Raw genomic sequence first — 15,231 nt, 5'->3', positions numbered from 1 at the left:
GAACTGCGGGTTCAAATTGCTACCAGTCACCAGTGAAACACAGTATGCTTTCATTTGTCCATTCTTCAACACCTAAGTCGTAACTATGGGTCATTTGCAATAATTTTAGCTGGTACCGTATCAGCAGAAAATCTTGTCACGTTATCGCTGCATTTCTGGCTCCCGACAACAAGTCAGGGGTAGCCGGGCAGACCAGCACCCGTCTCAGACGAACACAAGCTGACACTCGGAGGGGCAGGGAGGGGGGAAGCTCTCTGAAGACAAAGGGTGTTTAGATTGATGTGTCTCAAGAGTCAGAAACCTCACACAGTATACTAATGGTTTCTGTTACATCTACTTCAGTGACATCACTTATCCCCGAACAGTGGAAATTGTTATAAAGGAGCTGTAAACTACTTCAGAGTTGTATAACTATTATATAAATACACATGGGTGGGTATTCAGCCAAGGGGATACAATAAATAAAGCTTTCATTTACTGTATTTTTGCTAGAGCAAGGTGTAGTACATATAAAAGTTAGTACTGTAAATGCATTGCATGTAATGTATTCCCACACAAGCAAAAACCACGAATGGATTTGTTATCTAGGACAAGTTTACTAATATTGTTTTACTCCCTAAATTATTCTTTAATTTCTTGATACAGAAATACAAGATACAGAAAAAGAAGTGCTGCTAGACAGGATAGATTTATTAATACCACATCATAAAACACTAAAACACAGCTGTATTAATTCAGTATTTAAAGACTACACAGTATAAATGGGTGTGATTTTCTCCGCAGAATGATGACATTTCAGGTAAATTAATTTAATTGCTAAATTGAGCATTTTAAGTACTGAGAATCTCACCAAAATATGTATTGCTTTCACTTCTGAGCCTGAAGTTAAACATTAGGAACACATCCTAATATACTTTGACTTCTCATACACATAAGAAATCCTATTCTATGATACCTGGAACCTTTTAGAATTCAAGCTGGCTAAAATTTCATTCCAGCTGTCTGACCACCTTCGGTTCAGCCTCACAGTGGGAATAGTTTTGGAGTACGTAATAGTCATCTTCCATGGAAAAGACAACTTATGTTTTCCCCCCCTAAAACACAGCAAGAACTTTGTAGCTCTTTTACCCTGAAGTCTGGTTTCCTGTGTCTTGATATTAGTTAGTATTAGATGTTACCAAAAGATACAATTTTAGATAAAAATATTTCTGTGGTTTTCTTCTTTTTTGTCTGTTACTTCAAAGCCATTATTATTTGCTCTGCTGCCTGTACTGCCTTTTGACTATTGCTGTAGTCTAAGCAGAGGTGTTCCTTGACGGTCTTTAATGTTATTTTTTTCTCTTGGATGGTTAATGTTTAATTAGGAGTGCAAACCACTTCAGAGCTTTTAAAACTTCTTTTGGTAGATATATATACACATTCACATTTAAATATAGTCTTGTATCTGTTCAGCCTGAAAGCTCATTTTTCATTTTGATGAATATAAACAGGTTTTTTGAATTCAGCAATTTTGCTTCTTCATATTTAGATTCAATTTCAGATAAGTAATTTGTATGTTGAACAACATCACAAAACTCTTGACTCCTGCACACCCTAGTCTTTTGCAATGACAAAACCTGACCAGTTGTTTATTTACTGTTTCCCACGCAGTTTTCAATACCTACCTAAGAGGCTCTGATCAATACATGTTCCATTCACCAACGATTTTCCCTCTGGACAAGCACATGTTGCACCAGAAGGGTTGAGTAAACAAATGAATTCACATGTCAGGTCCAAGCATGGATTAGGCACTGTTTAAGAAGAGACAATATTAAATACATATATATATATATTTAGAATTACACTGTGTTATGGAGCTAGGAAAAAATAAATAATCAAATATAAAAATTTTGATACGCTTCCAGTTTCCAGGATATCACCAGCATGAATGCAGTGAACACACTCACTTAAATGGCAGTGCAAGACTCACACCAGGATAGAATGGAGTCCAGTAACAAAAAATGTATTGGTAAAAAAACTTATATGGTTGAGGCTAGAGGTATTTGTTTCCAGCTTCCTTCTAATTTTTTTATGCCTCATTTACAATGTGGGTACACAAGACAAGTTTTTGTCCAGTGTCTTTTCAAAGGAGAGAAAATGCATCAAAAAATCTAAATTAATCTTTTATAAAGAGATATGACTAAATCTATTTTCAGTCGTACAATCAGGCTCTGGTTTATATTTGTACAACTTAGTTATGTTTCCCCCCCCACTCCAAGGTGAACTGCTCAATATTGAGTTTAAAGTAATTATGCTTACTCACAGTCCATTTGTTTGTAGCGGTGAAAAATCAAGGCACTCTTTGCTTTATCAGCATCCACACTTAGGTATTCTACAAGGCTCCTGCCAAATTTGTGTACTCTGAATGCACCATTTTTAGGACCTGCTCCATATATGTAATCCTCAAAAATGTCAATTCTATGTGGATGCAGTAAACCTTGAATAAAAATGAATAATAAATACAAATATCTATTCATATTCAAATAATAAACAATTTTATTAATAACTTCAGTTGCATTATTGCAATTACCAGCTAAAAGACATTGTCATTCAGACAGCTTGTTTCGTACTCACAAAGACTGCCTTTTAAAAAGCAATCTTTTAAAAAGGAACTCTTCCCACACTACAAGCAACTAAAATCTCAAGCTCCGTATCAGCTTTCCACACAATTCAGCCTCAGAAACTGGTTGAATACTGCAAAGTAGGGAAATCCCACAGTAACAACTAGTTAATTAGAACATACTTAGCTGCAACACTTTAACTAGAAGTACGTGACAAGAAAGAAAAAGATTATTTTGGTGTACATAAAAGAAACCTACTCTGACAAAACATTTCTTCAGCTCCTTAACATGTTTGAAATCCTAGTTCTCACACTACACTTCTTTTAATTAATAATTATAGTAAATTAATGCAAAATAAAATGCTAAGCCTCTACCAAGTCCTCATTTTTAAGAGCTATGAGTGCCAATTAGATCACATAGCTGGATTTCCCAGCTGCACACTTTCCCATGTAACCAGGCAATAGCTTCTGACTAAAACTCCTTTGACAGAGATGCATCTCTTCTTCATTTGAAGCCATGAAGAAACAGAGCTTATCATTCCTCGTGATACCTTGTTCCTACTATTATTCCCATTACTGTAAAAATGGTTTTGTATTTCACTTGTAATTACTCAGTTTCAGTCCTCAGCCTTTATTTGTTCCTACTGTTTTTCCGCTCTGTCAATACTTGGTACTCAGTATTTTATTTCCAGAAATACATTTAAGAATTCTAATGAATTATTTTATTTTTGTTTAATTAAAAGGATTGAAGTTTTTAGTCTCTTTGCAAAAAAATTTCTAAACTCCCCCAATTTTACTTTGGTCCTATTTCTCTAATTTTTCCATAGTTACTACAAATGTCCACAGGAGACAAAAAGTGACACTGCTTTACTGATCTTGTGTTTCAGTATTAAATGCTACGTATGGAATCAAAAAAGTCTCTACATTCCACTTCCTTCTTTATAAACCCCAAATTTGCTGCATTTGGCACAGGGTTTTATAGCCTTTCCATGCTATAAAATAGTTTGAAATTCCTCAACAGACATACCTGCTATACTGCAACACTGTCATGTCTTTTATTATTCAAGGGTATTCCCCTGAAGCATAACTTCACATTTATTTTTAAAATACCAATGTCTATTGTGACATATTAAACACAATCTAGGCTACTCCATCACTCTTTGTACCAGCCACAAGCACTGAGCACAAGCACTAAGTATGTATTTCGTGACAGATTAGAGCCTAGCCACCGTGAAATGGTGGCCTCGAGTTGCATCAGGGGAGGTTTAGATTGGATATTAGGAAAAATTTCTTTACTGAGAGAGTGGTCAGGCATTGGAACAGGCTGCCTAGGGAAGTGGTGGGGTCACTGTCCCTGGAGGTGTTCAAAAAGCATGTAGATATGGCACTTCAGGACATGGTTTAGTAGGCATGGTGGTGACGGGTTGACGGTTGGACTTGATGATCTTACAGGTCTTTTCCAACCTTAATGATTCTATGAAATACTGTAACCAAAGGAGGTGCAAGCAAAGTTATTAGGAGTTACTGTCTTCTAAAACCTCATCAGGCACCTGTGTGGTATGGTTCAGTATTACAGGAGGTGGTAGTCAGATCCCTATACTCGACAAGGTGATCCTTCTTGAGGTGACTACTTCAGTGTATACTGATCCAAGTTGTGAAATTAAATACTATTAAACCAGAATAAGATGATGTAAATCTGGTCCTGCTCAATTTGGATTATGGAAGATTTTTCCTAGTATCTTCCAGAATGCCTGGGTGAATTCCACATCACTGGTTACAACACTCAGCAACACTAGGTGTAATATCATCCTGATGAAAATCCACTACAAACTGCCCACTAAGCAATTACCCCACTAAGCCTGCTTTCAAATGTTTAAAATTTTAATGTTTCCTCTCTTTTCTATTCAAATTTCATAAATTGTTACATATATTCTCAAATTGTTAAAAAGCCAACATGCAAACATATAAAAACAAAGCTTGTTTAACCAGAATCTCTTTTCCTACGAAAGGAACTTTCCTAAATCACATTCTGTTAGTAGAATTCCGTGATTACTTAACTGACCTGAAAGCCAAATCCATCATTTTGCCCAGAACTGATCAAAGTCAACTGTTCTATAAACTATACGGTTCCTGTGCTATGCAGACAGCTCTAATTTCTAACTAGTCAAGGTCCTCTTGTTGCTGTGTAAGTCCAAGCGAGGCCAAGCATAAATATTAACCACTACATTACTTGATAACACCTAAGCTAATGATTAGATAACAATCTTGGAGATTTGCACGTATCATTGAATCTTTGTTCCCCTAATGTGACTTCATCAGATTGTCTTAAAGCTTAAATACCTATTTGTTTTGATAACATCTGAAGTATTCTCTAACAAAAGCCATGATTATTACTTAATAATCACGGCTTTTTGCTTACATAGTTTCCCTGAATAGTGAAACTTCAGCCAAATAAAACACAACAGAAAACATGTTCTATAAAAGCTCTTCATACCTTGTTTAGCGCTCACAGACACAACTGAATCGGAACCATCAAAAAGAACGCTGCCGATAACAGATAATTCAAAATCAGCCCAGAACAAACGTTGACTGAACTGATCAACTACAAGACCTACGAAGAAAATAAAGTTCAAACACGTATATAAAACCTGGAAAAAAAATATTTTTATGTAACCATTCCGATACTTGTGAACACAAAATATGGTGACAATGAAAAAAAAATGACTGCAAACCAAGGAGAATAAAATACAACACCTCCTGCTTAAACTTTCCCCTTGAAGCAACTGTGGGTTTTCTTACTTTCTTTAACTTACAAGGTCAGTACCTTTTCAAACCCATTATCGTCAGCAGGTAGAGTTCTATACCAGAGGGAATTAAATATAGAATCTAATCCTGTAATTTGCTCTACCAACAAAAAATCTATTATGTCAATGGATTTCTAAGCAGTAGCACCACACATTAAAAACAATGCATTCAGATTTCACAGAGTCTTCCTCACCTATCCTGTTTCCACAATAATATAATTGTGGTTTTTTTACTATCACAAATACTTTACATGTAGTAACTATTACAGAATTAAAAATCAGACTATTTCATTAAATTAGTGTTACAAGACTTAAATAGGAATATTGACAGATGTGTATATTCACATATATATGAAGAGAAAGCACAAGAGTGAGTGACTGAGAGCACTAATGAGAATAAAACATACATAACATTGTGACTACCCAGCCTCTAGGCAATAACTAAATAGTTAAATCAAGCAGTCCATGTTTCTCTAGAGGACGATGAAATGATTAATACGCTATTTTAGGTCATGTCAAAAGCTTCAGCCTGGAAAAATATTTGAACCATAAAATAATTTAATTCTGAGCTTTAAGAATGAGAAAAGGTATTTTTCTTATTATTTATGTAAGTAGGTAAGTCAGAAAAAAAACATCAAAAGAAATTATACATTAGAGCAAAAAAATTCTCATCTTAAGATTATAAATTAATCAGCTGCAGATAGATGAGAGGAAGTGGAGGAAGTCTGATGCACAGACCAGTGAAATATATTTACATTTGTAACTCTGTTAAAAAAAAACTCTTTAAAAAAAACACTAGTATTCAGGCATACAGCTGAAGAGAATAATTTCTGGTAAAAGACAATCACAATGTGTCGACTCTGTGTGACACTGGGTACCTGTAAGGGGGAATATTTCAGCAGCAGTCCCCAGTCTCCAGCTACAAATTATTTGCATTTTAATAAGACTCTTTAAATATCAAATAATAAATAAATAACATTATCTATGTATCTTTCACTGTATCAGAGATAACACAAAGTAAAAAATTACTTATTTTTGTTTTATACATATAGCAGTCCTGTGATAGTCTTTTTTATGTAAATCCTGTGAAATCAAGCCCAAATGCTCAAACTCCCTCTCTCTTTACTTGAAAAAGGAAAGGCATAGTTAGTAATAAATGTAAGAGCAGTGGAATACAGATGTTCAGTAAAATCTTAAACTTCATCTAAACAACAGTCGTAAAGTCTCATTGAGGGGAACTATTAAAGACAGGAAAAAATGGCTTGGAGTCTTTTTTTCCATTTCCTCTACAAAGATATAGATCTGTGTCATATAGCTGACGTCCATAGACGTCTACTTCCTCCCATGAAGCAAAGGAAGAGCAGCACAGAAAGATGCCACAGAGGCAGTAGGTATGGGAAAATGCAATACTGTGGCAAGGCATTGGTGAAATCCCCTCGTTGCAAAGCCTGCTTGTTTTTGGTAATTCTGCTAATTTTCTTAATTTTCATTTTATTCATCCTTGTAAGGAGATGCAGGTCTCATTAAACATTTATATGAAACTTTTCTATACAAAATATATCAAAGAAAATTATATGAAGAAAAGCTCTTGCGGTTGCTCTTCTGGCCAGGGAAGAAGTAAATACTTGCATTTTCAGATAAGTTTGATACCATTGTTACTTACAAGATTCAATAATCCAATATCAATGGGGAAAAAAAGGGTTTAAATGCTCTTTAATGACTAAGGAAGTGGTGACTGGCTCTGTAGGACATAATATTGGCCATCAACCAGACCAACAATGAGAAACCAAAAAAGCACAATTCCAGCAATTAGAACTAAATCTAATGATTTGTATATCCAATATGTTCACAATGTTTTATATAAGAAGTTCAACAATAAATATGTAACAACTCTGATAAACACAAAATTGTGTTCTCTTTCAGTCTGAATAACCAGAAGTTTTATAATGAATTTACTATTGACTATGTATTTTTTTATTATTATTATTGTTCTTACTTACCTAAGGAGCATAAGCTTCCTCTCCTCAAAGCTTTCTCTATCACATATGTAATTTCTTAAGTTGCTATATTTGAATCTAATTATGTCAACAAAGAAAGAGCGTTTCCTTTAAGGGATGAATGTAATTTGCATACGCAACACCGTAAGCCCACCTTAGCATGGGACTTAATAGTCTGTTAAACTATTTTTACTTGTTGCTGTGATAGTGGCAGCTTCTGAGACGCTTAGATATTCAGATAGAATCCTGTTGAAAGAAGCCTATGTTTCAACAGGTACACATACCAAAGTTGGACAACCCCTAATTTGCAATGCAAGAATAACAAATTATCATTATAAGCCTGGAGAAACATCATATATTGCATGAGAAAATGGGTCATGAACAAATCATTTCTGGTTTCAATACAGGGTTCTTTCAGAAAGACAAATTTCATTCTGGATTTATAATTTCCTTTGTCATAAAAATTACTTTTATCCTGCCAATGGGGTCTTACTGGTAATTCACAAGATCTCAACATGTACTGTCAAGTTTCAAAATAGCTCTGTAAGATATTGAGATAATTAAGGTGTTGCTTCTTTGAATATCTAAAGCTTGTTTTATGCTATTTTGCAGTGTATTCAGGGAAGTAACTAGCATAGGCTGTAAGATTTCATATGCATTCTCAAAAAATGTGTGTCACCACTAACTGGTGTTCCCTTAACTGTTCTTCCTTGTTAAGTGTTATTGAACAAATCATATTTTCATGGATTATATATAGTCCTTTGGTACTGCTTTGTAAAATCGTCACGTTAAGCAAACAAAAGTTTAAGTCATATGTATCATTCAAAAACAGAACTAAGAATTTCTATTAGTAACTGCATATGAATAACCAGAATACATGTTTTAAAAAGCATATAATTTTTTTTGCAAACAGAGAAACTGAAATTCAGCCATCAAGTCTACACTGAGCTAGCAAGTGCCATGTAACAGGAAAAATGGATAAGCTGTATACCTGTAGGTCTTTGTAAATTCTTTTGAACCAATATCCTTCTCAGACTACCATCCATAGATGATTCCTCTATATGAGAGCGATCCCCAATTACTGTCCAGTACATCATCCTGAAAGTATTAAATATACAAAGTAAGCCAGCTGCCTATAGAGAACCTCAAAACACTTCACTGATTAAATTATTATGAACCTTCCAACCTAACTGAAAGACGGGAGATAACTGATCCTGACTCACAGACAGGTAAATTGAGCAGGAAAGTTCAGTAAATGACTTGGGAAAGTCTAGACATTTCTAAACGCAATTTTATTTCTCTTACTCTACTTTACACGTCTGTCTGAACTACTAAAACAGAGTAACGTTGAAACACACCTACCCCTTTTTAGGATTTACAGCAATTGCATATGGTTCTCCCGCCATGCTTGTAAGGAGTCTTGTACAGTTAGGTCCGTTCAGTTGACCTACGTTGATGGAGTATCTCAGACTAGTCCAATGAGTCGTATAGTAGCTAAACCAATGCATTCTGGAATGATCAGTCCAGTAAATATTTCCAGCAACCCAGTCAACAGCAATGCCCCTAGGTCTTTTGAATTCTGGACACTAAAAGGAACAGATGTTAAAGTCAGACTTACAGAAATGAACTTGCACAGCAGCTCTGTAGTCACAGATTTATGTAACGTTTTACAGTTGATTAACTTTTACTTTTAATATACATGGTGAAATATTTAAAAACAGTGCATTGGAAAGACGTAATTCCAGCTGTAGGAGATAAGGTCTAAGCGATGTGCTCACAGTTCTGTTCAATGCAGAAGAACAAGACAATGGTTCAAAGCTGTTTTCTCAAGTCTAAGGCCACTAATGTTGATAAAAAGGCACTTTGGCTATTGATATGGAAGCAAATAAATGTTAAATACTGTGATTCAAAAAGAAAGGAAAAGGAAGAAATCAGATTTTATGGCTATTATACTCTATGCAGAACTATGGTATGATGTCCCATCCGAAAGACCTCATTAAAATGGGGCTTGAGACCATCCTGAGGTATGGCTGCTCAGCAGTCTGCCTAGGATCAACAACATCAATGCATTCAGAATACTGCATAAAATTACCTCTGTATTTTGACCAATACTAGTAAGCAATAGTAAGAAAAATTTTAAAATATTTCTCTTCCCATGCTGTTATTGTGTTCCACTACGGATTAAAACTAGTTAGTGCAACACTAGGCTTCACGTATAAAAGAGGTGGTTTGACTGATTACAAGTTTAATATGTAAACTGCAGTATCTTTATTATGATTTCACAGGTACGATTAAGGCATAGATCCTAAAAAAGGTCCTAGGGATAGATCTTCATATTGCAAATAGGAGATACATATGAACAAGTTTCTTTGAAGTTTACTGTAATTCGTGCAGAAAGGGATAAAATCTGTAAAATAGGACTACCCACCTATTTCTGATATGAATGCAGCATATCATGAAAAGTTCAAGATTTGCATGACCTAAATACATATACAATTGTTTGCCTGTTTACCTACAATGATATCAAGTTAAATTACGAACAAAAAAGTTCTGTCTTTTGACAAACACAGTAATAGAATGCTACTAAACTATGTAACTAAAAATCAGGAAAGAAAATCCTAAAATAACTTATTTTCCTCAGGTATCAGAGTTCCCTAATACCACAAGATATTTGTAGACTATTTTCATCATAAAATAAAGGTCATTTCATTCTCTAGGTGAAATAATAGGAGTGCAAGGATGAATTTAGATAGTTCATTTATCATAAACCTTTAATTCTGCAAAAATGTCATAGAATGAATGTTCTAAAGATATACGGAATCCTGACTTTCTATTTAGATGAGCATTAAGGCAGCAAAATCAATCACTGCATTTGCAAAACAGTATTTCTTTAAAAACAGGGTCATAGTCATTTTTTTAAACAAAATAATGTATCACAATTCTTTGCCATAAAATGATGATACTGGCAGCATATGCTTTCAGAAATACCACAAAAATAAACTATTTTTTTCAAGAAATGTAGCATTTGCATGCAACAGCCTCTTCTTTTCTTTGTTACATTATCCAAGCAACATTCATATAAAGGACAAGATACCCAAAAGTGTGGGTATTTGCTGATAAGCGTTATTGTATTTTTAATGCAGACTCCTTTCAACTCTGAGTAATATTCAGGCACCTGTGTCAAGAAGCCTCTCATCCCTTGAGGTCTCCAGTTACTACTTCAGAGACTTGCCAGGGTTAATGGCACTGGAGTACAAGGCTGGACCCAAATATTCATTTAAAAGGACAGAAGCTCTCACGGACAGCACAGTCCCTTGCCTTCCTTCAGACGGTTCAGGAACCCCTGTTCACAGTATGACGGCTTTCTTTGGAACCTGGTAAGCACATGCTGGGTGTTACCATGCAGAGTGAGAGATGGTCTCCAACAAGCTGGCAGTAGATAAGACAAAGGAATGTCCTAGAAAGATCCTGGAACAAGGTAGGGTTGCTTACTAACACTGATCCTTTCTCATTCTTCTCAGCTATGCTGGAGAAATGAAATTCCAGTAATGCTGGGGTACATACTAAAGATCAAACGAACAAGGAAACAACCAGAAGAAAAGGAAAGCCGTCATCTGGTGTAAGAGATTAGAAAGAGAGAATAAAAAACACTCTAGCTGATGCTACAGACATGTGATTCTGAGTTGCGTTCATTAAGTTTCAGCCTACCTACATCATATTTCTGATGTCTTATGCACCTTCTCATACTGTCTAGGAAAATTACTTACTGTAAATGAGCTTCTACCTAATAGCTTATTTGGATTATGTTAATTTTAAAGAATGATTTTGCATACAGAATACAGATGAAAATATGGGAACAAAATCACATTAATATTTTCTATGGTTATTTTATTCTATTCTGATGCTAAATATAATGTACTACTAATTAGAAAAATTGGGTTTTGAAGCCTAATCACCCTTTATAGCATAGTAATTTCTGCACAACTACAGATCATGTCAGCTTGATGACTTCTGATCAGAGTTGCTGCCTGTTGTCAAATCTGTTTTAAAGGTAGAGAATTTAAAAAAAAACCCAAAACAAACAAAAAAGAAAGAAAGAAAAAAGAAGCTGCAGCAGCAGCAGCTAGGATTTGGAAATCATTTTGATATAATGGTAGATTACAGAAAAATTTTCTATCCCTAAAGTTGAGTTTGACTGAAGAAAGCACATGCTACGCTTGCAGCAGGAACCCATCACCTTGCAATGCTTAGCATGTTAACACTGGAAGATTAAATTACAACTCTAATTTATATCATAAGCACATGTGAAGCAATATTCTCTCTATTTACTTTACAGGTGATTTTGGTATAGCATTGCTGTGGAATAAAGTAAACCAATGACATCTTGTTGTTTAAAATACCATCATTAAAAATAATATTTTCTCTAATGATATATTATTATTAACGATCTATTATTACTAGAAAAGCAAAAAAAAAAGGAGAAACTCTAATACTAGAAAACTTTGAGACTTTTACTCGCTGAAACAGAAAACTTTCCACAACAGATGAGCATCGTTTGTATTACATAAGTAGGATCATTTAAAAATCCCACCCAGATGATCCCAGACAGAGAAGGTCTCCTAAGTACATAGTTAAACTTCACTCATACAGAGCTATAGCTTTAAGGTAAAAACATAACTTAATGCTACTACCTTTAAGAACAGTAAAACTACTTTGATGATAAGCGCAACTGAAAAAAAAAGCAGAAAACCTGCTGGAAGCATATTGTTTAAATCGCTGAACAGCTGAAAGGAGCAGTGCAGATGTTCCTTAAATATTCCTGGGGCCGGAATACTTGCTATCATCAGCAAGCACTCACATAGGAGCTCTCCTGTAACAAGGGTGTCATGGTGTGCACCTAGACATTCCAATGTGTGGATCTGAGCAGGAAACGCTTAAAAATAATATCTCTTTGTCCTTGGAAAACATCTTTTGCATAATTAACACACCATGAGGCAAAAATACCCAGGCTGGCTAGATTAACAGAATAAAACAGAGAAGTGACAGAAAACATTTCTAAGGGTAACCTGGAAAATGTTTGTAAGCTAAATCTCACATTTCGTAGATTTCAAACTAGTGTCTGCAACATCAGTTAAATACTGAACTGTCCACCTAATTCGTACAGTGTGTATTAACAGAAAATATTTAAGCTATGATCTATTTTAGCTGAGGTTGGTAGAAACAGTAAGAGTTTGGTCATCTCTTATAGGGCATGGTTTTCAAATATGAAACTTCATATTTTTGGTAAATGAGACATATTGGATTGTCACATTTTGCAAAAAAGTGTATTTAGAGATAACAGTCTAGAAATTGTTTCCATTCACAGTGAGGCCCTGAATTGCACTGGGCCCTGGGGCAAATGTTGTGAGTATACACATGGATGTATCACGAGTGATCAAGGGTCTTTGCTAAGCTCTCAGAACAGTGGGGCAGGAGCAAGCTGCTAAGATACTGACAAAACCTATGGTTTTCTTCCTATTATACGGTACAATTATTTTAATGTTCAGCTTTGTGCTCTCTTCCATGAAAAACAGCACTTGTGTTTAAGTGGCAAATCACTCTGTGCTGAATATTCCCCTCAGATAACTCACACACCTCTCTCAAAGGATTACGCCAGTAAACTGCTGCACCAGTCACCACCGACTCACTCGCACCACCTTAGCTCGACTGGAATGCAATCCTCTTTCGCATCTGTCAATAAACTCTAAAGAGCTGATATTTACTGTTTTCTTAAATGCTTCAATTTGTACCACGCTTAAACCCCTTTTCACCGAAAAACACAAGAGATACTTAAAGCTACTCTCAGGAAGGCTCTTGATATGCTAATTCCATGGAGCAATTTCAGATGAGAGTGATTTTTGCATTAATGTAATTACCTGAAAATGCAGGTGACTTTGTTCAAGTTTACTGTCCTGATTTACATATCAAAGTCTAGATATAAAATCTATAATGTAACCTTTGAAAACTTATCCATTAAAAAACCCAGGTTAAAATTAAGGATTTCTCAAGCTTTTCAAAACCAAATTTAAGTGACAATATTAAAGCAACACTATAAAACCAATTAACCTACTCATCAGTTATATATAAGGCAATGATAGTTGACTATTAATGAGATAATCCTGGGAAAATATGCTAAATAGTTTAGCACAATGAGAAGTAAATGCTTCACAACTGTAAATGAAATGTGTCCAAAATATATTCAGATACAGCCTGTGCATTTTCCACGTACCGATTTGCAAAAAAGCTTCGTATGGCTTGGATCAAGCATCTTCATGAGCACCTACCTGCGCTGAAGAGTTGGGGGAAAATGGTGTATAAAAAAAGCATAATTTTTTCAGTGTTCTTGAATTAAGAGGAAGTGACTAGGTTGTATTCTTGCATAACAGTGAAACAGAGATAGGAGAAGTGCAAAGTACTTTGGTACTTCAGAGAACTAACAGTAATTCTAAAAACATTTTATCTGTATTAGTGTAAACTGGGAGACAATGTCAAACCAGTTAGGAAAATTTCAACCCCTGGGCTATGAAGAAGTCTTAAGGAAGCTTATGTTCAGGTTTTTGGACCTGTAAGGAAGAAAGTCTGTATCCATTAGAGAGGCTGTGGGTCAGCAGACTACACTTCTCCTTATAGAAGGCACCTGCATATTAAACATCTCCCAGTGCTTTAATTTCAGAAGACTTTCCCAGTGTGTGATTTTCTCCTGATGATACAGAGAAGTGCCTATCAGGATTTCTTAGGCACAGGTATCCGCTGCATTCAAATCAGAAAAATGTCAAAGCAGAATTACTCCACGTCTTCAGTGCATTCTTAGGTCCTCAAAGTATCCTTCCCCAAAACTCAAATGACATACCTGACCCGCTAAAAATGCTGGGAGTAATTTTCTACTTTAGATCCACTTTCCGCCAGCAAAATCTAGACCTTCTGCTGGGCAGATGGAAGTGGTGGTTTTTAACCACTCTTCCCATACATCTGCCATCACAGACACAAAGTACCTTCAGTGACCGCTGGTGTCTACATCCCCAGGCTTTTTGCCCTGCTGGCAACAAAGGTCAGGAAGGTCGTTCATTTGCAAAGGAACTATCCTTGGATGAAAGGTACTTAGAAGTGGTTTCAGATGTGTAAGAGTTGAATGATAAATGAAAGATGAGGTTACTGTTGCTTACAGCTGTTTATTCTACTGGGTATATAAAAGCATTCATGGGATGTGAGGTCATCCCTGTTACCCCTCCTAAGTTTAAGGAAACAGCCAGGCAGCTATTATTTCTAACCTGATTTATTACTGGCCAAGAAAAACCCCTAAAAACTCTCCTCAGCCATTCACATTTCATAAAAAGTAAAAAAAAAGAAACGCCAATGTAAAGATCACGCTGTTATATCCAGTTCAGCACTAACACTTGAGAATTTTGTGAAAATATATTTGTCAACATGAGTATCAAGCTGCGTTTATTTTATTTTCAAGTAAAGACCACTTTAAATTACCTTAGGTTATAAAAATCCACGCTTCTGTTGTAAAGTGCAAAATGACATTTGTACTTATTCAAAAGAAGATGCTATGCAGTTCAACATATAAAGGAATAAATATTTACTGTTCTAGTTTTTAAATCTTTGCCATAGCTTTACCAATATTATTTACCTAGTCATTATGGAAATCAGCCCTGCCTTTGGCCTATCTACATTTCCTGTTTTCCAGTCACTTGTTGCTTTTATAGGTCTATTATATCTTCTATTCTTATCTCTCTTAAAATAAAAAATCTTCATTCCAAGCCTCTAACATAGTTATATTTCTTTCTCT

At 35.3% G+C, this 15,231-nt stretch overlaps 1 protein-coding gene across 3 annotated transcripts in view; it reads right to left on the bottom strand.

Moving 5' to 3' along the window:
- Positions 1-15,231, bottom strand: part of LRP1B (LDL receptor related protein 1B) — a 760,762-nt gene that overhangs the window by 45,126 nt on the left and 700,405 nt on the right. For all 3 annotated transcript variants that reach the window (XM_075430359.1, XM_075430360.1, XM_075430361.1), the window contains 5 exons: positions 8,763-8,986; positions 8,392-8,498; positions 5,094-5,210; positions 2,303-2,476; positions 1,665-1,790 (listed from right to left, as the gene is read on the bottom strand). In XM_075430359.1, coding sequence (XP_075286474.1) covers positions 1,665-1,790; positions 2,303-2,476; positions 5,094-5,210; positions 8,392-8,498; positions 8,763-8,986 — 748 coding nt within the window. The remainder of the gene's footprint in view (positions 1-1,664; positions 1,791-2,302; positions 2,477-5,093; positions 5,211-8,391; positions 8,499-8,762; positions 8,987-15,231) is intronic.

This window comes from Opisthocomus hoazin, chromosome 9, assembly GCF_030867145.1.
Source record: "Opisthocomus hoazin isolate bOpiHoa1 chromosome 9, bOpiHoa1.hap1, whole genome shotgun sequence".
Lineage (NCBI taxonomy): Eukaryota > Metazoa > Chordata > Aves > Opisthocomiformes > Opisthocomidae > Opisthocomus > Opisthocomus hoazin.
The sequence above is the reverse complement of the archived record's forward strand: the minus strand, read 5'-3'. Positions and strand labels throughout refer to the sequence as shown.